A 27,122-nucleotide genomic window follows, 5' to 3' on the forward strand; every position below is an offset into this window, starting at 1 on the left:
AGATTAACAAAAAATAAATTACAAAAATGAATGACTGCAGGATCAGACTACAGAGATTTTGTTGTCTGTTACCATGGAGACAGATAATCTGAATAGGAACTGTAGAAATGGAACAGTAGGAAGTTTTTAATGAAAACCCATAGTTAGGCGCTTCATTCCTTTCAATATCTGATTGGGACAAAAAAAAAAGCTACAAGGTGTGGGGGATGGGGTAGCCTTTGACTAGGTCCAGTTCCCCACCCCACCCCGGCCCCCGAAATAAGCATCTGCTAGATACACCGCCTTAGAGATAATGAAATCCAAGCTCCCATTGGATGAGCAATACCCATTAGTGGAAGCTTCTCTTCTGTTTGCCCTTTAGTATATACAGCACTAATAAGTGCTAAGGACATCCGCAATTTAATTGCGTCTTGTAGAGGCCTGTAGTTGGTGGTAGACGTGTCAGCGTCGTGTACTTTAACTGGATGTATGAATAATACACCGACTCCTTCCATCTGAACCGCGGCTCGTGAGATGGTTGTGTTGCCGTTTTCTGGCAGGACATAATATCATGAACCTCTCTTATAACCCATCTGACCTTTGACCTTGTCAGTATTCTGGGGTGTCTTTTTTTTTTTTTATTCGTTTTGTTCTGCTCCCTTTTGACTTTGGAGTACCGTCCTTTCTCCTACCTCTATCCATACGACATTGCGGTCTCCTCATAATCTTCCTCCATTCTGGCTACGCCAAATAGTCTATGCACAGAATTTCATATAAAGTCATTAGGGAATTAGTGGAAGTCATGATAACGGTGGTTTGGGGAGGAGGGGGGTGTTTGTGCAACCAGATGTTTTAATTAAAGTTTTTAGTGAAATATATCTTTTTTTTGCATTTTGCGGGTTTTTTTGCGGGTTTTTTGGGGCAGTCAGTGGGGTTTTTCCCCCAAAGGACAATATCTGCTAGGTAAGTTCATGCGAAGGTGCCCTAAACGTGGTATTTACATTGTACTTTTTGTAGTCGTGGTATTTCCTAGGTGTGAATGCACAACCTAACGCGCTTTGAAGCTCGCACTACTGCAAGATTTTTTTACGCCATGCAAATTTATTCCATGAAGTTCCTCATCCTCCTTGTGAAATATTACTGGGACTTTTATGTTAGTTTTTTACTCATCCTGAGTTTGTTTGTTTTTGAATTTTGCACTGCGCAAAATTGTTCTGCTGCTGCATAGAAACCGTCAGCAAGCAGGATAGTTTGGGTTGTCAGATATCATAGTTTTTTGTTTGATTCTAAAAATCGGTGCCTGACTAATAGGCCCTTTTACATGAGTCAGTGATTGGAAACAAATATTTGTACAAACGTTCCTTTGCCGGATCATCGCCCCCTGGAACTATGCCCGCAGTCGGCCTACAAATGAGCAAACGTTAATTTGTGAGCTGATTGGTTTAGTTTATACCGGCATGAAAATGCCCGCTCATCTGCAGCACATCTGTACATGTAAACAGAGATGTGCCGCTGACAGATGCCCTTTGTATGTGGTCAGACCATTGTGGTAATGATGGTTCGTCCACATAATGGTGATCCTCTGCAGCATGTAGATGGCAGGATCGAGCGACGGTCGACTCATTAAGTGGCCAGAAGGGAATTTCTTATGGCCCCTTTGACATGGAACGATTATCGTTCCGGTAATCGTTGGATCGTGCAAAACTGAACAATAATCATTCAGTGTAAACACCGCCAACAATTGCGCAAGGAACGATAATTCATTTGCCTATCGTTAACCTGAGGATGATTGGCGCCTGTAAACAGGCAGTCATTCATCTATAAACCACTGCCTGTTTACTCTGAATGGAGGCGGGCGGCTGGAAGCGATCTCCGGCACACTCAGTAAGCGATGTGTCACACCACGCTAATTGTTGGGACAATTGTCGAACACTTTTACACGGGTTGACTGTAGAGCGCTAAAGGCCCCTCCTCTACAATATTGGGAAGGGGTTAGCATGAATCTTCATTCGTTAATGATTTGAGCGGACACAGTTATGCAGTCAGAATGCTAAATATTAATAAGCAATAAATAGTAATAAATTAGAATAAGATCAGTCAGCAGCAGCTTGTTGATGGTTTCCATGTAGGTTTTTTGCACAGAATAAAAAAAAAAAAAAAAATCGCTATCAAGATGAGTAAAACCAACAAACATGTTGATAAAGATGTATTACAGGGATACTAAATTTATTTGATGTCTGCTGACAATATTAAAGGTGGAGCAGCATTATAAAATATACATGCTCAAAGGGTGCAATCATATATTCCTCCTTCTGGTAGGGACTTGATCAGGGTATAAATCAGCTTGTTGCCTGATTGGTTAGGAGTAGAGATGAGCGAGCACCCAAATGCTCGGGTCCATGTTATTCGAGTCGAGCTTTTCGTAAAATTCGAGAGCTCTACTCGAGTAATGAACCCCATTGGCTACAATGGGAGACTCGAGAATTTTTGTATGTGGGACGCCGGGTCCCGAGTTTTTTTTTCTGTTTTTTTTTTTTTTGGTCCCTCTCCCTCTCCTTCTCCCTCTCCCTCTCCCCCTTAACTGACATGAGTGTTTGTTTTTTTTAAAGCAGGCCCTTTTTTTGGACAAATCCCCCATTATTTCCTGTGGTAGCCAAAAAAAACTTGCACCACGCTCGTTTGTAAATGCGATCTGCATGCAAGTGCGATGCATTTTTCCATTTTTATGCGTTCTTCTCCCAAAACACAGCAATTGCAGAAAACTCCTAAGAGTGCAATATCGCACAGACGGATACCGCACTCTCCCATGTAAATACAGCCTAAGTTTAATAGCATATATAACCAGCTGCCGACACCATCGCCACTCTTCTTTTTTTCATACTTGCCCTCGTTCGCTTATGTAGGCTCTTTTTAGATCTAGCTCCCTGAGTCTGTCAAGTGGGCAGACCTCACCGTCCATCAAGTCTGACATCGCCCATTGATGAGGATTGGTGGGGACCGCCCACTTGACAGATTCACAGTGTCTGAAGATGGAACTGGAAAACAAAACAAAACCTATACTGGCGAATAGAGGACCATGAAACTTAGAATAAAAGCGGCTTTAGAGTCAGCCGGCCGCAGAGCTTTGCAGCCAATCCTGCTGACTTTGCAACATGACAGGAGGCCTAAAGCAGTTTGTGTTCACGGCGGGTGCATTCTGGGTTCACATGCAAAGTGCCAGACATCGGGCAATATCAAGGTTATTGAACTGGTAAAACGCTAAGGAATGTAGTGAGCATGTGATGGTTATGTAAGCCCTGAGTGCTTGGCCGCCGTCACGTTCTGTGTGGAATGACCTGTATGATTTGCTCCAATGTTGATTTGAAAGCAAAAAGTGTTACTTTAATATTCGCTCCCTGGTGTAATACAATGTTATTACGCTATAGACACTTATAGGATGCAGTGCTGTGGAAAACATGGGCTTGCAATGCATGGTTGTGCTTTGGTCTCACAAACGATGCAAGTTTCTGAGATAGGTGGGTATGAAGTCCAGCTTGTCAGATTTATGGACCGTATATACAATGCAAAGTTGTCGGATGGAAATTAAGGTAGTCTGATTGCTGAGTGTACAATGCTGGATTGTGGGATAGGTGGCAATAGAAGCCGAAAAATCCAATAATAGATGATGATCAGGACAGTGTGTTAAATTTGATCAAGGGAGAACTTTTTATAGAACACCCTCATTTGTGGTGGTCTTCTACTAGGGAGGGGGTGGCGCATCAGGCACATGTAGGCTGAGGGCGCTCTCCAGATGATCATCCTCTTTCGTATGGTTCTGTCTTGTGGGAGCAACATGATTATCCTACTCCTGGCTGTTTCCTCCTTTATGAATGGCACCCCTGATTGCCTGATTGGCAATCGCCTAGTTCTGCTACTGTATTGATGTTATGAGCCTGATTCTTGGCCTGATTTTAGGAGCTTGCTTCTGGTATTGTATCCATTTACTGAGATTGATCCATGCTGCATTTATTTTTTGAGCTTTTGTTCTGGGACTTTATTTATATACTGAGCTTGGTCCTGGTGCCGTATTTATGAGCTTGGTTCTAGTATTATAACTTTATACTGTGGTACTGTATTTTTGTTATGAGCTTTGTTCTGGTATCGTATGTCTTCACCGATCTGTTCTGGTGGGGGTATCCTGCTATCTTGTTGCTTTCTGCACAAGTAGAATACAAGCAGCCTATCTGTACAATGTATATTGTTTTGTTTTTTTCTTATGATGGGGGTGCGCCAAAAACATTTTTCACAGGGAGCCATCTAACTTAAGGCGGCTGGTACTGATCCTTCACATAGTAAAACTAGTACCATATATCAGAGATGCTAGGTGATCTGCTGGGTTGGATGTCTCTAGTAGAGGTACTGTGCTTTGTTTTCAGAAATGCATTATTTGCTTAGTATTTGCTGCTTTTGTCCGTCTGTTTTCTCCATTAGCCCATAAATTTTACGGCGGACGTGGACTTTAGGAGGGATTACCTCACAACTTGCCCTGGGGCTAACTGTATTGTGGCTAGTTTTGGCCCATGGTGGGGAAGATTGGTCAATTGAGCTTCTTCCATCTGTTTTATGAATAATTTTAGCCAAGTGAGACGTGAATAGCCCTTTAATCATTACTGCCGCTTGGGATTTTCTTTTTTTTTTTTAAAGCCTTAAAGTGCAAAAACTCCTTTAGTTACTGTAAAGAATCCCTCCCTCATATGGAGCGGACACCCCTACTACATTTAGACCAGTAGTGTCCAGCCTGTGACTCTCCAGCTGTTGTGAATCTACAACTCCTAGAAACGGGTAGGACAACACTTGAATTGTTGACATTTTGGGATAAACCTGCCTTCTTCTGTGGTTTTGTACCACCAGTCCTCCTGCTTTCTGTTGTCAGCCGCAGCCAGGTGCCGTATTTGCATGCGGCAGAAGGAAACTCGTGAACAAGCTGATATCTTGACGGAAATGAGAATTCTTCACTTGATGTGACATTTGTGCGTAATATGTTGACATAATGGATTCCTTGGACAAAAATGTACATTGAGCAAGTCAGTGATAGACGAACGGCGTAATATCATGTATTATTACATCGACTGCACTATTCAGGCCAGCACCAATGCCGGAAACTTGCCCAAATGGAGATCTTTATTGTTGTACTTTTGACTAATGAAGGACTATGACTCTGTCCAGGCATGTAATAATAATCATAATCTTTGTAATAGCGCCAACTTATTCCGCAGCGCTTATATAGAGTAAAATACGGTCTTAACGGATTCTAACAGGCGGCTACAGTTGTTTTATTGCCTTTCCTTGTGCTAGCTTTTACGCTTTTTGCTCCTCTACTGAGACGAACAGACAACAAGCATGTGAGGCAGAGAGGCAGTCTGCTGTAGATATGAAGCTTTATACCTACAATGATGGTCGCCCAGTCAGGACAGCATGACCGCTAATTTCCTATATCATTAGAATTGTCACAATTTGGACCCAAGGTTCAGATCTGGTGGAGGTGGGTTGCCGATTTTCAGCTTTTTTTTTTTTTTTACTCATCTGGAGGAGAATCGTTTAAAACAAAAATACACAAGAAGACTTTCCGACACAAAGATTTATGAAGATTGACTTTTTGTCTTCTGCTCTTAATGGTGCCGCCCGCTATCGGAGGATGGCGTAATGTATTTAGAACAAGACTTTTCGGTTTCTGGATAAAATTCTGTGCCAGGACTGGGGGATTGGTGGTGGTGGTGGTGGGGGGGTATATCGCCTGCAGTTGTTCTTGTCTGCTTCCCCCCCCCCCCCCCGATCCACCAATTCGGAGTCATGTTTTTGGCCATCCAAGATTGCTGACACAATCTTAAGACTGCCAAATTCCCCCCACAGTGCATTGGTAGTGTTAGGCTACAAATATACTATATCTGTTCTCTGATTGGCCAGAGTTGATCACGTGAACAGCACTGGCCAATCAAAGAGCTGTGAACAGAGTGCGCTAAGTATTTTGAAAATTTGCCGTAGCCATCTTGGACAGCTGTAAATGGGGTCTGGAAACAGCGGATTGGAGGGGCAGCAGAGAATAACTGCAAGTAGTATACCCCCTCTACTCCTGTCCCAAGACCAGAATTGTGTCCTAAAGCCTGGGGATCAATTTAATACATTTGTCGCATCTTGTGTCGTTGATGCACGACAATCAGACATTTATGACCTTTCAGCTATAGTTGACGCCAATATATGCTAAAAATGCTTGATAGGCTGTGGGGGGGGGGGGGGGGGGCGATGATACCTGCTACTTATTTATTTATTTTTTTGTTTGCTTTTTTTTTTTAAGGCCGTGGTAACAAACAATCAAAAATGTTGTGAATGTTTTTGAAAATATAACCAACTGTCTTATGCCAGAAATCTGTCGCACGCACAATGTTAAATTCTCCCCGTAGTTCCTAATTGTTGTCACCTTTTATATGAGCGCTTTTTAGCTAATGACACGGGATACGGTACATCCTCCTCCCATGATTCAGAATTGATGTATCCTCTCTCAACTGAACCCGGCAACAACTCATTAACGTGTGACGCTTTCATTCCGGTAATTGCTGTCCGTGATTTGGAAGGCTCACCTATAAGCACAAGTCTTTTGGGTCACACTGCAAGGACAATGCAGGATACGGAAAACACATTTTATTGGGATTGTAAAGCTACAAATCCCTTATAAATGTGTGTTTATTAATTGTTACGGTCTATTAGGAGATTGTAGGGTTCTGAATCGGGCCGAGTAAGCGGTCATATAAACGATAATTAGAAATGGTGTCAGAAATCATTTTGCTCGCATCTCTTATTGTAAATGATTCTCCATCGTAAACCATAAGTAGAGCAGCGGGTGTCTGGCTGCGGAGCTCTATAGACCGGGTGTCCGGCTGCGGAGCTCTCTAGACCGGGTGTCCGGCTGCGGAGCTCTCTAGACCGGGTGTCCGGCTGCGGAGCTCTCTAGACCGGGTGTCCGGCTGCGGAGCTCTCTAGACCGGGTGTCCGGCTGCGGAGCTCTCTAGACCGGGTGTCCGGCTGCGGAGCTCTCTAGACCGGGTGTCCGGCTGCGGAGCTCTCTAGACCGGGTGTCCGGCTGCGGAGCTCTCTAGACCGGGTGTCCGGCTGCGGAGCTCTCTAGACCGGGTGTCCGGCTGCGGAGCTCTCTAGACCGGGTGTCCGGCTGCGGAGCTCTCTAGACCGGGTGTCCGGCTGCGGAGCTCTCTAGACCGGGTGTCCGGCTGCGGAGCTCTCTAGACCGGGTGTCCGGCTGCGGAGCTCTCTAGACCGGGTGTCCGGCTGCGGAGCTCTCTAGACCGGGTGTCCAAATGACTCAGTGTATGTGCAACTTAGAGCGCGAGGTATATAGTGTCTGTGTATTGCCGCTCTGATGTGCTGCAGATCTGCAGCAGATTTCACCCCTTCAATTTAAATTGAATTGAAAGGGTTAAACCTGCTGCGGATCCACCCCAAAATCTGTGACCCGTTCACAGCAGATCAGTGATTTGTGAACTCGTCCTAAAGAACCCATATTTATATACCCTACTAGGTTGTTATGGATCCCCATGCTTCTTGCTGGGGGTTCTAGTAGCAAGACAACTTATGAACAACTAATATGTTCGGGGGACGTTTTTAACAAAAGGTGGTTGCCCATAGCAAACCACATCTCTAAAGAGGATCAGTCGTGTCCTCATGTCGGTGGAGTTGGTGGCATAGCCTTGTAGATGTGGCCCTGCTGACTCTACATCTTTTTGTTTTATCTCACCCTATGAATATGTCAAGTGGGCTGTCCCCCCCACTGTTCACTGTCAGTCTGTGATATCAGGCTTGATTGACAGTGACATTAGGGACCGCCTATTTGACACATTCACAATGTAGGGAGCCTAGAATCTAAGACAAGGCCATATAGGTAATTGACCATTACTTCTGTATATACATTCAAAAACTGCTGTCAATCATGGATTAGGACCGGGCCAAAGCTGCCATTTATAATACTGGTGTCTCCTTATATGGCAGAAGGTCCTGCGTCCACCGTCGGGCACCAGGACTCTGGCGCATGCTCTTCACCCCCTGTAGCTACAATAATCCAGAATTGAGTGTTCATATGAACACTCATTTGGCCAATAATCTGCCAATGTAGAAGGGTACTAAAGGGGTTTCTGCCCTCTTTTTCACTTATGAGCTATCCACTGGATAGGTCATCAGTAGTTGATGGACAGTGTCCGCCGCTCGAGACCTCTGTTGATCAGCTGATTGTCCGGCCCGCTGCGGGATGGATGTTGTCATAAGCAGTCAGGGAAGGAGGCACGTGTGCTTGCTTCACTCCTGTTGACATCAATGGCAGCGCTGCTCTGCTCCGCCACTTCCTGCTCCCCTGCTGGTCAGAACGGGATGGAACATCCTGACGAGCAGGAAGTGGAGGAGCAGCGCGGGTTTCCCATTGATCTCAAAGGGAGTGGAGCCGACACATACACTTTCCAAGCGGTGGACCCCATCCATCAACCACTGATAGGATAATTATCAGTAAAAAATAGGGCAGAGAACCACTTTTTAAGGAGGGTTTTTTCCATGGCTTGTTCTTGCTCTATTTGTTACTTTTAGATGTTTAGGTTGTTATAATTATTCTCTATTTTCTTTCTACCACAGAAAACCAGAAAAAGGGATCCAGTACTTGATTGAGAGGGGCTTCCTATCAGATACCCCTGTGGGGGTGGCACATTTCATCCTGGAGAGGAAAGGCCTGAGTCGACAGATGATCGGAGAGTTCCTTGGAAACCGCCAGAAGCAGTTTAACCGGGACGTCTTAGAGTAAGGCACCTTGGGACCTGGCCGATACTTACAAGGGGGTACTGGGAGAACACCGCAGGGATAGCCTGCCATCTTGTGCGTGTGCCGGAGAGAAGGGGCTTTCCATCTTCTCTTTGCTAGAGCAGGATGTATTGAAGCGCGCTTTCTTGGCGGAGAGCTGAAGGGTGTCCTGGAATGAGAATGCTTGACATCTTGTGCGAGCGGATAAGGATGTGCTGGAGGTCTGCCATTTTGCAAGAGAGCAGCATGCGTCTTACTAATGAGGACTGCCATCTTGTCTGTGGAGGATTACAGTGTTTTCCGAGGAAGGATTCTTCTTTCTAAATGCATCATGTCATAGTCAGCCAAGGGGAATTTGCAGGGGTACGATAAGGGCTTGTTCACATCAGCGTCAGGGGTTACGTTCAGAACCTCCGTCACTGATTTCCTCTAAAAAAATAAATAAATAAATATATATATATATCCCTGCATGCAGCACTATTCCATCCTTCCAAATCTGGCAAATAGCTAGCCAGCCGGCCAGAAACCGAACAGCCCTCATTATAGTCAATGGGGACATTCAGCTCTATCATATGACTGTTCCGTTCAGCGAGGGGGTGCAATTTTTCTGCTTCGTAATTGTAACAGGAAAACACTACCCCCCCCCCCTCCGCCCCCCACCACTAATGTGAACCTCTCCCCAATGTCCGAGAATCTGTATATAGGGACTTTTTTCGAGAATGTCCTTGAGAGAAGCGATGAGCGGTGACTTTTATTCCCTGACTAATATAATAACAACCTTGTCGGGTAAAAAGAGTCTATTTTTGCCTCCTTTATCCTGCAGAGCTGCTATTAACCTGAGTCATTTGTATCTGCCAGTAAGTAAGGGCTTCGGTTAGCAGATCTGTCAGATTTCTTATTTATACCCCTAAATAGCTGATACTAGTGATTTGCAATCTGTATACAGCACTACATGTATGTTGGCGGTATGGAGGCACCGGAAAATCAACAAATGGCAACTATGGATGTAGCAGAGCTGACTTTGTCATTGCCAATCCATCATTTACGAATCATGATAAATCAGACACGGCGCTATAGCAAAGCGGAGTTTATTTGTCCAAACTGTTGGCGAATAGAGCGGTTATACAGGATGAGAAAAACATGGCTGCTTTCTCCCAAAAACGGCACCACACCTGGCCACGCGTTTGCAGCCTAGCTTCATTCACTTCAATGTAGCTGAATGAAATGACTGGACGTGTCCCGTGGACGGGTGTGCGGCTGCTTTTGGAAGGGATTTTGCAACCCCTTTAACTGCACTTTTTGCATGGGACTGCAAGTCCACTACACTATTGCAATGCAAAAATGAGACTGTTAAAGGGGTTATGCCAAGATTAATTCTTATCACCTCTCTGCTCTGCTACATCTGCATGTAAAACCACACACTGAGTGATACATCTCCTTGCGTTTTGTGAAATCGCGAACTCAACCGTGAAGCGTACTTATTACCTTGGTGTCTTCTGACGGATCTGTTGTATTTCCAGCTGTGTGGTGGATGAAATGGATTTCTCCAACATGGATCTAGATGACGCTCTGAGGAAGTTCCAGGCTCACATCCGTGTACAAGGGGAGGCTCAGAAGGTGGAGCGGCTCATAGAAGCGTTCAGGTGACTCCTCGATCACATCATCATCTCTGTTTGTGCATTGTATCTATTAAGCCGCCTCAGTATTTACATGTTTATCTCTCTCAATGGTTCCCAGCCAACGTTACTGCGTGTGCAATCCTGCATTGGTTCGACAGTTTCGGAACCCGGACACCATATTTATACTGGCATTTGCCATCATTCTCCTCAACACGGATATGTACAGTCCGAGCGTCAAGGCTGAGCGCAAAATGAAATTGGATGACTTCATCAAGAATCTCCGTGGTAAGAAATAAATCATGGGGGTTGACCGCAGAATAGGCAATCTGTGGAGGACTGTGGCTCTTTCTAAATTGCCCCATCCAAGTTCTTACAACTCTGTCCATTCACTTTATTGGGGCCGAGTTACAATTCTCTGTAAAGTGCCTGAAATAGGAATAGCACTTTCTAGAGACTGGGATCTTTGGGTCTTTGCAGTCACACCCCAACTAGAAAGCAAGTAATGGGATATCCTCAAGATATGGCTTCACTTGGCCAGACTGGAAGACCTCTTTTAGGTTATCTTCACTTTTGCATTGGAGGCTCTGTCCAAAGCCTCCAGTGTAGATCCAGCATGAAATTTCGGATGAAATAGCGCAGCATGCTGCACTGGTTTATATGGGTAATTTTCTGCCAGCATACCAGAAGCCGAGCAGACCCCAATATAGTCAGTGGGGTCCATCCGATAGTGCTATGCCAGATTCAACACATCTGGGTTTTTTTTCTGCTGTTTGGCTCTCAGGTTTTCCTTAGTACAACTCTATTCTAACGCTGCTGTGACCCGGCCTTGGGCTGTGTTCACACGTAGCCGAAATGCAGCGAAACCGCAGGTTAAAATTACAGCAGAAAAATCTGCAGTGTTTTTTTTTTCCTCTACTTGTGAACCGGATTTGCCTTAATCCCATTCACTTTAATAGTAAATGATTCCTGAGGAGTTTTTTTGCAGCGTTTCCGTAACTTGTGAATGCATCCTTTAAGGGGTTGGGTCAAAATCTGCTTTTATCACCTATACATGGTATAGGTGATAAGTCTGATTGGGAAGGGTGGGGCTCTCAATGCTGAATTCCCCTATCAATCCTAAAGCAGGAGTCCTGTGACTTCTCCTCGTAGTGGGCTCGCTGCATCCCCCATATTGAATAGCGTGGCGGTCGTGTATGCACGGTGCCACTCCATTCATTTCAATGGGGCTGAGGAAAATAAAGTACAAAAGTTTGGCTATCTCCATCCGTACCATTGGAAATGAATGGAGTGTCACCATGCATGCTGGACTGCCGTTTCACTGAGTCTCTTTCTCACTGTGGGGATTGCAGTTTGCCAACAATTAAGAGAAGAGAAGGACATGGGACCCCCAGTCTTGGGATGGGTGGGATGGTGATAAAAGTAAATTGTAGTACAATCTCTTTTAACCCTTTCCAATCCACTGTCTGACCTCGGAAGACATTTTGATTTAAGGCTGTACAACTCAGATGTTGGAAGACATCGGGGTTCTCTTACTGTATATTGCCAGCCTGTCTGCTGTCGGAGCCTATCCAACGTGTCACCTCATGCAGTACTGGTTATAGCCAGCATATAGCGCCGTTGTATAACGGCAGAAAAAGAGTAAGCCCCCTAGGGAAACCAGGATACAAATTGGATTGGAAAGGGTTAAGTAGGTCTCCAGGTACATTTGGACGCATTCCTTTCCGTCTTGTACATTTTCTATAGATGGTTTGGCTACAGAGGATGCAGCAATAGCAGTCGCACTGAGACTCTGCTACATCAGTGTTCCCCAACTCCAGTCCTCAGGGACCGCCAACAGGTCATGTTTTCAGGATTTCCTCAGTATTGCACAGGTGATGTAATTATTGTCGGCGCCTCCCACATTGTCACAGGTGTTCTTACCATAGGATATCCTGAAAACATGACCTGTTGGTGGTCCCTGAGGACTGGAGTTGGGGACCCCTGTGCTACCTCATAGGACATAAAAGCCTTTTTGTCACATACAAACACCTGCATGAATGGTTCTTCATAGGTGGATTGGACTGTTGCAGATCCTAGGCCCCATTGCAAAATCTATAAGCTACATCTATGAATGCTGCGCTAACATGGATTCCATTACTGGAGTTTCTGCATCTCTTTAGATCTCCTCTTACCCAGAACTTTCTTCACGCTTTTAGAATTGTTTGACACTATTTCCAGTATATGCTAGGAAAGCTCTCTGCACTTACATCAAATCTATCTGCAGCTAATGGAGGCCAATTGAATGTCCTTTTGCCTTCCATTAAGCTGGTATATGCCAGTACACCTTTTTTCTTCTGTTGTATGAATGAGTGCAATCTGCAGCGCTATTCCATACAGAGTCATGCAGTAGTCGTATATTTAGGCAGCGATAAATGCCATTGTTTTTCTTTACAGCAACATCCGTCAGAAGTATATGTTGGTAAATCCTTTCAGTTTATGTCTCTGACATGCATTGCAATATGAAAATGCCCTTACACGTAGAAAAGAATTAGACCACAATGAGTCCACTTCGAATGGGTTCATAGTAACATATTATGTAAGGCCAAAAAAAGACATCTGTTCATTCAGTTCAGCCTATTACCCCCCAGTGTTGATCCAGAAGAAGGAAAAAAAAAAAAAAAGTAGAATCCATTTTTTTTTTCCCGACTGCAATCTAGCAATCGAAATAATCCCTGGATCACCGCCCCCTCTGAAGTTATGAATGATTGTAACATTGATATTGTATCGCTCAAGAAAGGCAACCAGGCCCCTATTGGACTCTTTCATAGTTTAGAGAGTTTTAGCGCTTTCTCATGTTCTCATTACGGGTGTATAAAACTAGCTGACAGAAGTACGAGATGAGAAGTTCTACAAATGCAAACTTCTTCCCAGTTCTTGCACCTATTCCTTCATTCTGAGCTTTATTACAAGAAAATGCTATGACTGCACTTGTGATTGATATTCCCTTAGAATATTTTCTTTGTCCTAGGGGTGGATAATGGAGAGGACATTCCCCGAGACTTGCTAGTGGGAATATATCAGAGGATTCAGGGTCGAGAGCTGAGAACAAATGACGATCACGTATCTCAGGTGCAAGCTGTAGAGAGGATGATTGTTGGAAAGAAGCCGGTAAGGAACAATGGTGTCCTCAACACCTTTCCCTCTATCTCTATAGTGGACCTACTCTGTGGTCGCTCTTCATTTTATAGCTTTGCTGCTCTCACCCCTGCAGGTACTTTCTCTTCCACATCGGCGTCTTGTTTGCTGCTGTCAACTCTACGAGGTCCCAGATCCAAATCGTCCACAGAGGATGGGTTTGCACCAGAGAGAGGTCTTCCTCTTCAATGATCTTCTGGTGGTACGTAACTAGCTTGTGCGGTTTGGTCAGTGATGGAGACAACACATAATGGCATCAGAGTCCAATGAGTCTTTCTTCTCCTGCTATGTAGGTAACAAAGATCTTCCAGAAGAAGAAAATTTTAGTGACCTACAGCTTCCGGCAGTCCTTTCCACTGGTGGACATGCAGATGCAGCTCTTCCAGAATTCCTGTGAGTAACTACTAACACAATAAAATAAGTGGGGATTAGTCCAATTATGAAATAGGACAGTGGTAAGGAAGTCGGATGCCAGCCTATTGGCTGGCTGGTCTATCCGCAGCGTATAGACCACTACATGACCACCCTCTTCTTTAGCCTATGACACTTCATTCATCAGTCACATGGCCTTTCTGCAGCTTGGCCGCAATCAAGTGAATGAGATTGAGTTACAATGCCAACTACAGCCACTACACAATGTATGGCGCTGTACCTGGTGTACAATGAAGAAGCTGCAGCACTCGCGTAAGTCCCACGGCCCCTTGAAACAGCTGATCTGGGGTGTGGGTTGTTGGGAATTGGACGTCAGGTCATCAATATTAGATTGGGTATCTTAATGATGGGTCAACAATATTTCTGTCTCAACAACCCCTTCCTGATGTGCGTTGTACATGTATAACACATGTCTGCCTGCTCCATATACCACGGGTTTGGTCTATCTTTGACAGCTGACACCCTCCCACTACATCTGCAATTGGCAATAACCCCAATCGTGGCTGTTAACCATTTAAATACTGTTGTCAGTCCCAACAGTGGCATTTTAAATGTTCAGACAGGCCCCAGGCTGGTGTACCTAGTGCTGTTTGGTTGTCATGGTAGCCTGCGGCCTTCTGGAGGCTCCTGGGCGTGCCAGGAATGCCTGTCAAAATACAGTATAATGTAATACTATAGTATTGCAATATTACTGTGTAAGCAATCAAACAATTGTATATCAGCTCCCTTATAGGAACTAAAAAAAATAGATCAAAGTAAAAATATAAAAGTAATTTTTATTTAATTACATAAGTAATTAAAGTAAGTTAAAAGCTTTAAAAAATGTAAAAATTGGTATCGCTGTGTCCGTAAAAGTCTGTTTTATGAAAATATCACATAATTCTGCAAAAAAACCCCACAATGCCACAAGGCCTCATGTCCACGGGCAAATTAAGATTTTAAATCCGCAGCGTTTTTCCTGCACGTGGATCCGCGCCCATAGGGATGCATTAGACACCCGCAGGTAGTTAAATACCTGCATATGTCATTTTTCCATGCAGGTGCGGGTCCCGCATGCAGAAAAAAATACGGATATGCTCCATTTAGGTGCGGGTCTCCCGCGGGGACGGCTCCCGCTTCTATTGAAGCCTATGGAAGCCGTCCGGATCCGCAGGAGACCCGCGCCTGAATTAAACGCACCTGCTCCGGGCAATGCAGGTCTTCCTTCCTTCGCGGCTGGAAATTTCTTTCTTCGGCCCGGCGCATGCGCGCGGCACGCAGGCGGCGTGCCGAGCACATCCGCCGGGCTGAAGAAGGAAGATCCGGCCGCGAAGAAGGGAAGACGTGCACGGCCAGCAGCAGGTGAGTTTATTCTTATTTTCAGCCCTCATGTCCGCGGGGCAGGAGAGACCCGCTACGGATTCTCCATGGAGAATCCGTAGCGGGCCTGATTTTCCCCGTGGACATGAGGCCTAATTGTTCTTTGGTCAAGTCATATGTACCCTAAAATGGTATCGATAAACTACGGGTCACCTTGCAGAAAACGAGCCTCCACACAGCTGCATCCACTGAAAAATAAACATATGGGATCAAAAGGCGGCAGGAAGAGCTTAAAACAAATCATGTTGCACTTGCCCGAGCATGGTGCTCAATGGTGCAACGAGGCGGAAGTGAGCAGATCAAGATGTTTCATGTGTATTCAATAGCTGCTTAGCGCACATGTGCAACAAGTGATTAGTCATAGCTGTAAAAAACTTGAATTCAAAGGGGTTTTAGTAAGTACAATATTCCTCTATATAGGTACAGAAATACCTGTATACAATATATCCTAAGACAGCCATTTCATTTTGGCCAGAAGCAGTGAAAAGCAATTTGCCCATCTGAAGCAAACTTGTCACTGCCGGTCATTGTAGTGTAGTGTAGGTGATATGCACGTCCACGAAACAGAGAAATGGCCCGTGGCCAGGTGCTTGCAAAATAGCAAAGCCAAGTGGAGGAAGGAGCATAACAGATTGTCCAAGACTTTACAGAACTGCCTCGTTACCCACAAGTCAGATTTCGAAGTTCTTTACAGAGTGGGTTTGTGCACACCATATGGAAGATATCCCCATTATGCAGAGACCATCTAGTGAAAGGTCTGCCAACATTAATATATATTAAATGAGTAAATGTGAGAAATGGTATCTGAGGAATTCACTAAAGAATGGCAGCCTTCAACAACAATGTGCTGGATTAAAGGGGTTTCGTGAGACTTTAACTGGAAGCAACATGCGGTACTACAGGTACAGTTCCCATTGATTTCAATGGGAGCTGTGCCTGCAGTATGGACAATGCTACCTGTTTTCAGCACTGACAGTGGGTCCAGGGATCAGCTGATTGGTAGGGATTTCAAGAGACAGACTCCTGCTGATCAAGTCCTGGAGAATCCCTTTAAAATAAGCCGGGTTTAAGAGCTGTACACCAATTTCTGGCATAAAATTATAGTAAATTTCTCAAGCTGTGGGTCTCTCAGAATCCCTCATGTCAAGTCATGGCCATTTTTTCCCCAAAAGTGGTGAGTTGTGGCATAAAATTAGAAAAAAAATGTGCATATTTTTTTTTTTTGGGGGGGGGGGGGCAAATGTATCATGCACAAACATTTGTGACGCATATGTCCAGAATGGTCTCAGAAGCCCACTTGTGTGTATGGCCTTATATTCTAACCCATCTATTATGTGCCCCTGTAAACAGATTACCAGAATGGCATCAAATTGCTCTCTGCTGTCCCTGGTGGTGAGAGGAAAGTACTAATCATCTTCAATGCACCAAGTCTTCAGGACCGCTTGAGGTTCACAAGCGACCTACGGGAGTCCATTGCAGAAGTTCAGGAGATGGAGAAATACAGAGTGGAATGTAAGTGGATCATCCGCTAGGGTTTCTTCCTGTAATCAGGCTGTTTTAGAACACCAGCTCAACTCACGGCACATTTTTAATCCTCCTTTTCAGCTGAGCTAGAGAAACAGAAGGGGGTGATGCGTCCCAACACTTCCCCCGGGCCTGGGATAAAGGAAGCTGTCAATGGCACTCTGGGCCGGCCCAGTCTGGACGACACATATGCATTAGGCGAAGGACTAAAGAGAAGTGCCCTCAGCAGCTCCCTAAGAGACCTCTCTGATGTCGGTAAGTATTGATCTCTGCCCAGTCATCAACATCCAAACCATTGCTCATAATCATGCCCATTCTACTGGCAGACACATTTTCGAGATTGGACCACCTGTAGCTCTAAGAGGAGGAAATGGGGACAAAGCGAATAGTGCTTCCATTTTTTTAAAATCTATGGTGAAAAAAATAAAGGCTTTATCCAGGGAAACCAGTGTTAGCAGCGCTTGTTTTTGACTAGTCATTTTCTATAGATACCCCACCAAGGTGTGAAGGGTAGATTGGTGATGGTCCATGAACATAGGCTCCCACTGATGCTTTGAAAGCCCAAGACCCATTTTGCTCATGCCATAGCCATTGGGGTCTTTGTGAGCTTTTTAGGGGCTCACAGTTCATGCGTCTCCACAGAGGTAATCTTCCAACAAGCTTATCGGAAGATCTGAAAAAATTGACTCTTCCCACTCCGCCCAATTGGGTTGTGTGAAGGTTCCTTTAATTATGCTAGCCATGTTCTACATGAAATGTGCACTTCCTCTGATCAGTCCTTGAGTACAAAGATTATATTATTCCATTTGCTGTCAGAATCTTTGACACAATCTGTTGGTTAAGCAGGATATCTGCCAGCTTTATAATGAGCCAGACCCCGGTCTCTTCACTTGCCAACATTAATCGGCACTGAGCCAGGGGATGAATATTAGGAGGCAGAAGCTTGAACGATGACCCTTGTGGTTCCGTCATCTTATATTCCAGTCGGTTCACAGCTGACCAGGGACAACTACTTTATGAAGTTATTATGTTCTGCATCTGAATTTTCTCCAGGTTCTTTCTATAATCCAAAAATATGGGATTATTTGTCTTCCTCCATAGGTCCTCAATATCAGATTACTGGGTATGTAACAGGGATGATTAGCCATAGACTCCATCTAGAGAAATCCCAGTGGACCGGTCGGGTCCTGGGGCCGGTGCATAGGCTCTTGAATAAAAATTTTTTTAAATTTACATTTACCTCCCAACTGTGTCAGACTGCATCCCTCCTGTCCCCCTACTGACAAATAGCATTATCATGTCAGGTGGTAGCTGTGACCAATCCCCGGTCTTGGTGTTGGTGAAGTATGTTTTCTGTGTCCCATGGAAAACATGCTGCGGTTTGTTACGCATGCTGCATAGACTTCTCCCATCCTACCATCAATGTAACTGCAGCTGGCGGTTTACTGACCCATGCCTACTTGTGTCCACCCCACTTGCTGCGGTTTGTTATGCATGCTGCATAGACTTCTCCTCTCCTACCATCAATGTAACTGCAGCTGGCGGTTTACTGACCCATGCCTACTTGTGTCCGCCCCACTTGCTGCCGGTTTTAGCCCATCTACACCATGAGACCACTTTGTAATTTTTTTTCCAGGGTCACTATGGTTTCCCAATCCGTCCCTGGCGTCTGACTTTCGGCACACCCCACTGATCATCTGTTTGTATACCAGGCACAGCGCTGTACATTTCTTAGCAGCTGTGCTTTATATTGCAGCTCCATCCCATTGATTTGAATGGGACATAGCTGCTTTTAGGCCATGTAATCCATGAATGTGACGTCACAGGCCAGAGAAGAGGCTGCGATGCTCATCCGAGTGATGGGACGTTTTCAAACAGCTGATCATTGGGGGGTGTCAGGAGTTGGAACCCCACAGATCTGATATCGAAGACACGATAAGTTATCAATATTTTAGTCCTTTTAATGCGCAGTGACAATTTTTTCTTATGGAACAAATGTTGCATAAGAAATTATCTCCTACACTGACCTTTGCTACAAAGCATCAATGTAGGTTAAAGGAGTCTGTATGGATTTAGGGCTTCACCTTAACTACCGGTAGATATCATTGTAACAAATGATCAGCTGGGGGGAGTGTTAGGCCTTATGCACACCGGTGGATTTTTTGCTGCGGAATCCGGAGCGCGCGGACGGGCCAAGGAATCCATGGGAAGAGCAGGAGATTTTTAAAAATTCTGTACTGCGCATGTGCGCCAGCTGGCACGTCTGCAGTACAGGAGACAGAAGACATGGACAGGTACGCAGGGTCCCCCACGTGCCGTGGACATGAGGCCTTAGGTTTATACGGATTATCAGACGTGGAGGGTTTTTACTATTCACTGACAGCAAGCAGGGATCTTGAAAATGGTGAGGAATTGAAACACAAATTATGTTAGAAAGTCGTGTAATTTATCATAATGCAATAATTAAACTTGGCTTAAATAAAATTGGAAAAGCTCTGTCAGAGCGGTTGTTCCATCAAATTGTTATCCCCCATCCACAGGATAAGGGGCAACTCTGCGATCGGTGGAGGATCATCCACTGGGACCCCCAGTGGTTAAGAGAACAGATGTCCCGTTGGTCCCCTAATGAATGGAGCTGCGGTCGAGCGTGCACACTGCTACTCTATTCATTTCAATGGGGATGACATAAATAGCTTAGTTCAAGCACTTCGCTGTTTTCGGCAGTCTATCAGAAATTAATGAGTGGCACCCTTCATGCTTGACTGCCACTCCAGGACCTTCAAGATCAGTGGGGGTCCCAGTGGTCAGAGCTCCACCAATCGGGTAGTTGCATTCTATCTTGTAGAGAAGGCATAGCTTAATTTGGTGCGACCACCCCTGTCACCCCTTTATTATATCTGTTGATTTGTATAGCTCGCATCAGATAGTGTCACCAGGGGTGCAGCTATAGCAGGTGCATTGGTAGCAGTTGTATCTGGGTCCTAGTGCCCAGAGCGTCCTTTGCCATAGAAGATGGCACCAGTATTATAAATGGCATATGGTAGGTTGGGGCCGGTTACAGATTTTGTATTAGTGCCCTCTAAGCGTCCATCTAAAAACCTTATACCTAAATGCAGATCCAGGAAGCAACATCCTATATGAATAGATTTTCCTGGTCGTCACATTTCATTTCCAGATCTGGCAGCATTAATCTGTCCTTGATAAAACGTAATAACGGACCAGGTTGCACATGGCTGACGGTGCGGATACTGTGAATTCAGATATGTGATAAAGAATCTGCTCGCTCCCTACTCTAATGCTGCTGTGCTGGAATCCCCTGCTGGTCAACCGCACATTGATTTCCATGTAAAACAGAGGCTTGCTGCCACCTTGTGGAGAAGTGGTTGTATCACCGCTCCTATACTAGGCACAGAAGGTACAGGTTGTGTGGGCAGACGTGTAACTTGCGGGAAGGGAACTTGCAGTACTCAACAGATTGCAACCTTTCAGGATGTAAAGCAGTCGTGTGTATCCAGGCTACACACACAATACCCATTTATTCTCTGCATATTCTATATTCTCATGGTTTTCAACATTTGTCTATTTTCCACCTCCATACGCATGCCTCTGCCCTCATATTTCTGTGTTATACAGTCGGCCCCTTGTTTTTCCTTTGGCCTTTCCTTCTCTCTTGCCCATTTATCCTTTACGTCCCCACTTATCTTCTTCCTCCTGCTCCTTAATGCTTGCTTGTTACTAACTTGATGCTTAGGTAAGAGAGGGAGGCGTAACAGCGCGGGATCTCTGGACAGCACCATCGAAGTAAGTCCTGAGCTTTAGTTGCACGTACGTGTTACTGTGTATATATGTGGGACCCCCTGCCAGCTGCTTCAGAGTGTTGTGGGGATAAAGGGATAGCTACCTGTCCTCTTCCTCTCTTGATGTTGTACTTTGTAGTACCTCCATGTGCATGCAGGAGGGATGTGCATGGAGGAGGGGGGTGCATGCAGGTGACATGGTTAATGCAGCTCTAGTCATACGTATGTCTTTCTTTTTCTCCACAGGGATCTATCATTAGCAGCCCTCGCCCCCACCAGAGGCTTCCGGTCCCACCACCACCTGCTCCTGAGGAGTACAAGGCTCCAAGACCGGTGTCCAATTCTTCCTCTTTCCTGGGTTCTCTGTTTGGAAGCAAGAGAGGGAAAGGTCCCTTCCAGAACCTGCCCCCAACCGCGTTGCCACCTCATCCTCACACACCTCCAGGAATGGATGGACAATCAAAAATTCAGGCTCTGCATGCTCAATACTGCCACAATCAGGGGGTGCTTGCCCAGCCACCACCACCGTATCACTCTCAGCCGCCGTCTTCTGCACCACCGCAACAACCGCACCAACCTCCCCCTCAAACGTCTCATCGTTACCATGTGCCGCCCTCATCGGCTCAGTTTACATTGCAGCGCCCTGGTCAACAGAAGAGACCAGTTGTGCCACCCATGACGCCCAGTTCCCCTCACCCGCAGTACACCTTGCATAGCCGACATACTCCAAACCAACCACAGTCTCCGTTACCCATGTACGGATCTGTGCCGCAGCATCCCATGACGCACACCTATCCTCAGCACATGCACCAGCCTCAACTGTCCATGCAAAAGCAACCACCCAAGCACTTTGTATTTACGCACCATCCTTCTCAAATGCCTCCACAGCCGCAGCGCCCCCAGCAGGCTCCGTATACACCAACTCCATATAGTCAGCCACATAACCAGTCTCCTTGCTCACCTATATCTCCCATTCCACCACATCCATCCTATCCACCTCTTCCCCCTCCATCCCCCCATACACCTCACACTCCTCTCACCCCACACTCCCCTCTTCCTCCAACATCACCATTGCCCCAGCATGCATCCCATCATCCTATGGGAACAAATACGTCCCAGGGTAACCCTAAACAAAAACCTGTTAACAGAATCAGCACGGTGGTGTAAAAACGCTGGCTGTACAGAAGGTGCGAAAGAATAGCATGCACATGGAAATACGGATGAAGGCTCCTGGCTGTTCTCCCCTGGCTCCATCAGCACTCCTTGGCGCTCACTAGGACAGAGCCATGGCCAGTGATCTATTTATTCACTGGGACTATGTTTCTGATATGTGAAGAAGAGACTATGTATGTCCTAATATATGCACCACCCTTGCGTTACCTTCCCTGCTCTGAAGTCCTCTTTTGTTGGGTCTTACAAAGTTCCAGACTTTCTGGAAGGACAGTCGATAGTTAGTGAAAGGTAACAATGCAGAGTCACTTGTGCGGTCTTGTTAGCGAATGGATGAGCGTTCTAATATTTTATTAGCAGATTAATGCACCTCCGTGATGAAGGTGTGCCTGGTGAGTGTGTGCTTGTGTGTTAGAGGGTAATCAGACTCCTGGTCCAAACGGACCCCGCTGCTAGTGCTGTAAGGGCCTGTGAATGTGATGGACAGCTGACAAGTATGGCGGGCACTAGGACATTCACCGCAGTGACTGAGACTAGAAGGTCCGCTACCTTTCTTCTCCCAACCCAGTGCCATGTCAAAGGAGGGCCTTGTGTTTTAATGTTCTGAACGGACTTTTACGAAACACTCCCTGTATATGTGCAGTCCAGGGGATAAACCACTAAATGACGCAGGGAATGGACCCCTTTAAACAGCATTAACAAAAAGTGTATATAGCCAAAAGAAAAAACAAACTAATGTTCTGGGCATGTTCTGTGCCATTTTATTTCTGCACAATCATTGAGCAGTTACTGCTTTCTTAAGAAAACTATATACAGAGTTCTATGTATAGAGATAAAAGATGTCTATATTAATATATATATAAATATATATAGTGTAAAATCCTTTGTACGAGGTAGAGCGTCTGCTTCTATTGTAACATTTCTGAGATCTTCTACATCAAGCAGATGTTTGAGCTTGAGTAGAAGGTGCAGATACAGAAAAGCTGACGTATCGGATCATGCAATCCCAGCAGTCAACAGGTAAACCAGCGTCACTTTAAGAGGACCCATCACTTACACTCAATGGAGGCAGATTTTATATTTAAAGGGGCTCTCCAGACTTTTAGAACTAGACGCATAGCATCTTCATACTTTGTGTTTTATCCGAAGTGTATAAAATGTATTCAGTACAGGTTCTGCCACTTTCTAATATGAATTTCAAGATCTCTGCTTGTTGGCGGTGATTGGAAACTTTTTTGTATACATGTAGAGAATGAAAACCCATACAAATATGGGATTTTATGCTGTCAGTGCGTCGCTTGCCAGAAGATGATGCACAGGCTTTTGGTCTGATTACTTAGGTTCTAGGCAACCATAAGCCTTCGGCAGTGTCGTATTGTGGCTTGGAGAACCGGATCTGCTGCATCTCTTCCCGTCACTATTGGGGCATGTTCACACGGGGAGGATTTGTCTTGCAGATTTTCTGCATGGAAAATCTGCAACATTTTCAGTAGCAGCAATGTGGATGAAATTTTCAAAATCTCATCCACAATAAATCAGTGCGGATATTGCCCCGTAGTGTGGAGTTTAAATCCGTAGCATATCAATTTTAGTGGATTTGGTTCAGAAAACTTGTGCATTACTGCCATTAACTTCAATGGAGGAGCGAAAAACTGCAGCAAATCTGCAACGCTAGCTGTGGATTTAGAGAACCGATTTCCCACACAGAAAATACGCAGATAATCGGCCACAGAAGCCGTAGACACGGAAATGCTGCAGACTTTCCACGCAGAAAATTTGTGACAAATCTGCCCCGTGTGAACATACCCTGAAACATCCGGTGGGGAATGTGGCTGAACTCAAAAAAAGACCTCTGAATTGATGACCTTTTCTTAGAATAGGTCATCAATATCAGATCAGTGGGGGGTCAGACTCGCAGGACCGACACGATCAGCTGTTTGAAGGAGTTGTGACTTGGTAAGCTCTGCGGCCTTCGTAATTGTATGCCAAGCATGATCGTCAGTAAGGCCATGTGACCGATGAACGGGATGTGGCTTCTTCAGTTGATCGGTTGGTTTGCCAGGAGTCAGATGCCCACCAATCTGATATTGATGACCTATCCAAAAGATAACCCCTATTAAGGAAAGCTCTCAACAACCATGGCTACCTTGAAAGTGATGTACCCCTAGCAAGGTGTGAAAACGTGAAGCTCTGTGTACAGTAAGGGGGCAATTTATTAACCCTTTCCAATGCACTGTCTGACGTCTTCCTACATTCTGATTTAAGCTTCTACAGCTCCAATGTCAGGAGACGTCCGACAGGATATTCTTACTTTCTATTGCCAGCCACTCCGCTGTCGGAGCCTCTCTGGCGCGCACGCACTGGCTTTAGCCAGCAGATGGCACCGTTGTATAACAGCAAAAAGAGAAAGCCTTTTAGGAAACCCTGAATCCAAAATCTGATTGGAAAGGGTTAGGTCCCATATTTCAAACATTGCTCTTCAAAATTCCTGCAGGAGCAAGATGCGTCTAATGTATGAAGGGGCACGCATTTCGGGCTGTCTGCCCACCTAAAAAGAAATCTACACCAGCTACGAGCAGGAGCAGGCTTCCGGTATAATTTATACCAGCTTATGACGTAAATTATATTAAAATCTGCTGGATAGGGCGTCTGTGTCCTTTTTCAGATAAGCCACAGGCTCCATCTTTGTAAAACTAGCACAAGTGACATATACTTGGAATAGTTGCAACATTTTTGCATAAATAGGACTTGCGCCAAATTTTGCGACTTTTTTTAACCCACTTTTGCCATGATAAATCTTTCTTTTGAAGTTTGTACATTAAATCCTCTGATTGCAACTAGCATGCTATGGACACGATGGATGAATACAGAGCCTCTGTACAAGTAGCCATGGTCCAGCAGGTCTATTCTGGTATATAACCATTTCTGATCATATCTTTTGCTTATGTGAAATATCTTTATATCCACTCTAAAAGGCCGGAGAGCCCCTTTAACAGAACCATTCATAGAATAGCTGCTTCTACTGTAGGTGTGAAGGGAAATCTTCCAATCTTCCATTCATTATAAAACAAGCAGGGTATATTTATAAAAAACCACGTTCTTCATTGCTGGTCTGTATGCGTGGCATGTATAGCTTTGCACTGAGTCTCTTAGTAAGGAATGCAAACTAGATTCCTCCAAATACAAGGAGTATCTCTGTATGGGATCACTGACTCATATTAGACCTCTAAAAGGGATCACCAAAAGCAATGCAACAACCTGCACCTTGTCCTAAATGTTTTTTTTAAGTGCAAACCTCATCCTTGTATTTTGCCAGATTATTTTTAATTTTATTGTACATACAGTATATGAAAAATAATCTTTTCCTTAGGGGTGCACCTAGAGCAAGACACATTAGGGCAGCTGTTTTAGGCAGCAAAATAAAGTTAAAGGAGTTCTCCAAAACATTATAAGAATGCAGCTGAAGTGAGCAATTTGGGCCCTCAATAGCAGATCTGAGGGGCCAAGGCTACAAATGCAGCTGTCATACTGACCGGGAAAGAGTTATCAAAACTAGTGTATGGGCAACTACGCGTTCCACTTGTATTAGTCTGGCTCAGTTTTCCCATAATGACGAGGGATACAGAATATACATACTGAGCTGTATGTAGAGAAAGCCCGTACTGAATAGCACAGCAGCGTCTTTAGCCATGGCCCCCAAGATATGCTTTTAGGGACAGGATTGGTGCAGTGGGTACAAAATGGAATCGCCTCCACGACTCTCATAAATGCACCTTATAGCGTTAAGAATAACCCCTTTAATTATATCAAAAAATGTTATATTCATTTGTATCAGTTGTGTACACAAGTTGCCCTCTTGGTAAGTGGTGCCAGCCTCAGCCCACAGAATAGGGACATCCCTAATCGGAACCATAGAGCAGGTAAAATATTGATTTCTGTTGTACAAATGAGCTTTTTGTAACATTTTCAGGAATGAATTTTATACAACAGGAGCTTACAAAGGTGGAAATTTACTTTCTGCAGATTTCTGCTATCCCCTACATGTTTTATCTCAGTTGGGTCTCTTGTTTTGGGGAAACAATGGGCACCTTCCATATAATTTTGATACTAAGTAACATCACTTTGTGTCTTGCTTTCCCTTACTTGCTCTACTGTAAGTATTTTCCTATGGATGTGGCTCCTCAGGGGCGGGGCAAGACAAAGTGAGGATCACTTATCAAATAGTGCGCCAGCAAAGCGGCGTAAGGGTATTTGCAAGAGGATAAGCCACAGTGTATCACAGTACAAGTCAAGTGGATGAAAGTTCAAGAAATCTTTTACCATACACTGCGGAAAAAATTCTGAAGCGTAAATTGACTATGGTTGCCGATTTCAATTCTGCAGTGTGCCCATTTATGTTGCAGATTTTCACCTTTAGATTTCATCCCATACAAATAAAAGGGTGAAATCCACGGTGAGTGTACCAAAGGTCTCTGGAAATCTCATCCACAAGGTGTGGGAACATTATGCAAGGAATCCGCATCAGAGTTGACATGAGGTGTGGATTTTATATCCGTTCCATGTCAATTTGCAGATTTTACCCCTTGCAATGAGTGGCGTGGATTCCCTGGCAAAACCCACATGTAACGCATACTAATTCTGCCTAGGATCCATGGCAAAATCGCCAACGGAAATTCTACTGCATCAAGTCTGTCCCATTAGGCTTTCTGCAGCAACTTACTGTAAAAGACCAAAGCTGAAACTGAAGTACATCCCCATACGAGGGAAATCTGTATAGGTAAATCATCCTGATCTATATGGCAGGAGTCTGTTTCATGTGGTTGGAGAAAAAGTTTGCCAACCTGTTTGGAAATGTTACAAAATGCAGAATTTTATAGATTTATTTAAAAACTTTGAAATGACTAATTCTATGTTATTTATCCCACTCCATTAACCATTTAGAAGCCATGTTGTATAGCAGGAATAGTTTCTGTGGCCTAGTGAATGCACTTTATAAATGAGGTGATATCCTTGTCCTCTATTTTTTTTCCCCAGTACAATTTAGTTGTTAGGGAACTTCCATGTACCGTGACTAGGTGAGGTTCCTTTTACGAATTTGCTTTCATGCATCGGGTATTAAGTGGAGAATTCTCTACATATTGTAAGTGGACTGTATAGAAGGAGGAAAATTAGGAAATTTCTCTTGACCTTCAAAGCTGAAAATTATTCCCATCCTGTCCATTCCAAATTTTGATATCCCATG

General features: G+C 44.7%; 1 protein-coding gene across 7 annotated transcripts in view; it reads left to right on the forward strand.

Moving 5' to 3' along the window:
• The window catches only part of IQSEC2 (IQ motif and Sec7 domain ArfGEF 2), a 192,931-nt gene extending 170,842 nt beyond the window's left edge, over positions 1-22,089 (forward strand). For 6 of the 7 annotated variants that reach the window (XM_066580614.1, XM_066580615.1, XM_066580617.1 and 3 more), the window contains 10 exons: positions 8,644-8,805; positions 10,326-10,448; positions 10,543-10,709; positions 13,432-13,571; positions 13,675-13,800; positions 13,892-13,991; positions 16,740-16,901; positions 16,995-17,168; positions 20,665-20,714; positions 20,957-22,089. In XM_066580614.1, coding sequence (XP_066436711.1) covers positions 8,644-8,805; positions 10,326-10,448; positions 10,543-10,709; positions 13,432-13,571; positions 13,675-13,800; positions 13,892-13,991; positions 16,740-16,901; positions 16,995-17,168; positions 20,665-20,714; positions 20,957-21,877 — 2,125 coding nt within the window. In that variant the 3' untranslated portion in view covers positions 21,878-22,089. The remainder of the gene's footprint in view (positions 1-8,643; positions 8,806-10,325; positions 10,449-10,542; positions 10,710-13,431; positions 13,572-13,674; positions 13,801-13,891; positions 13,992-16,739; positions 16,902-16,994; positions 17,169-20,664; positions 20,715-20,956) is intronic. The other variant, XM_066580621.1, reaches the window with a different exon arrangement.
• The last annotated feature ends 5,033 nt before the right edge of the window (positions 22,090-27,122 follow it).

The sequence above is a fragment of the Eleutherodactylus coqui genome, chromosome 10, assembly GCF_035609145.1.
Source record: "Eleutherodactylus coqui strain aEleCoq1 chromosome 10, aEleCoq1.hap1, whole genome shotgun sequence".
Taxonomy (NCBI): domain Eukaryota; kingdom Metazoa; phylum Chordata; class Amphibia; order Anura; family Eleutherodactylidae; genus Eleutherodactylus; species Eleutherodactylus coqui.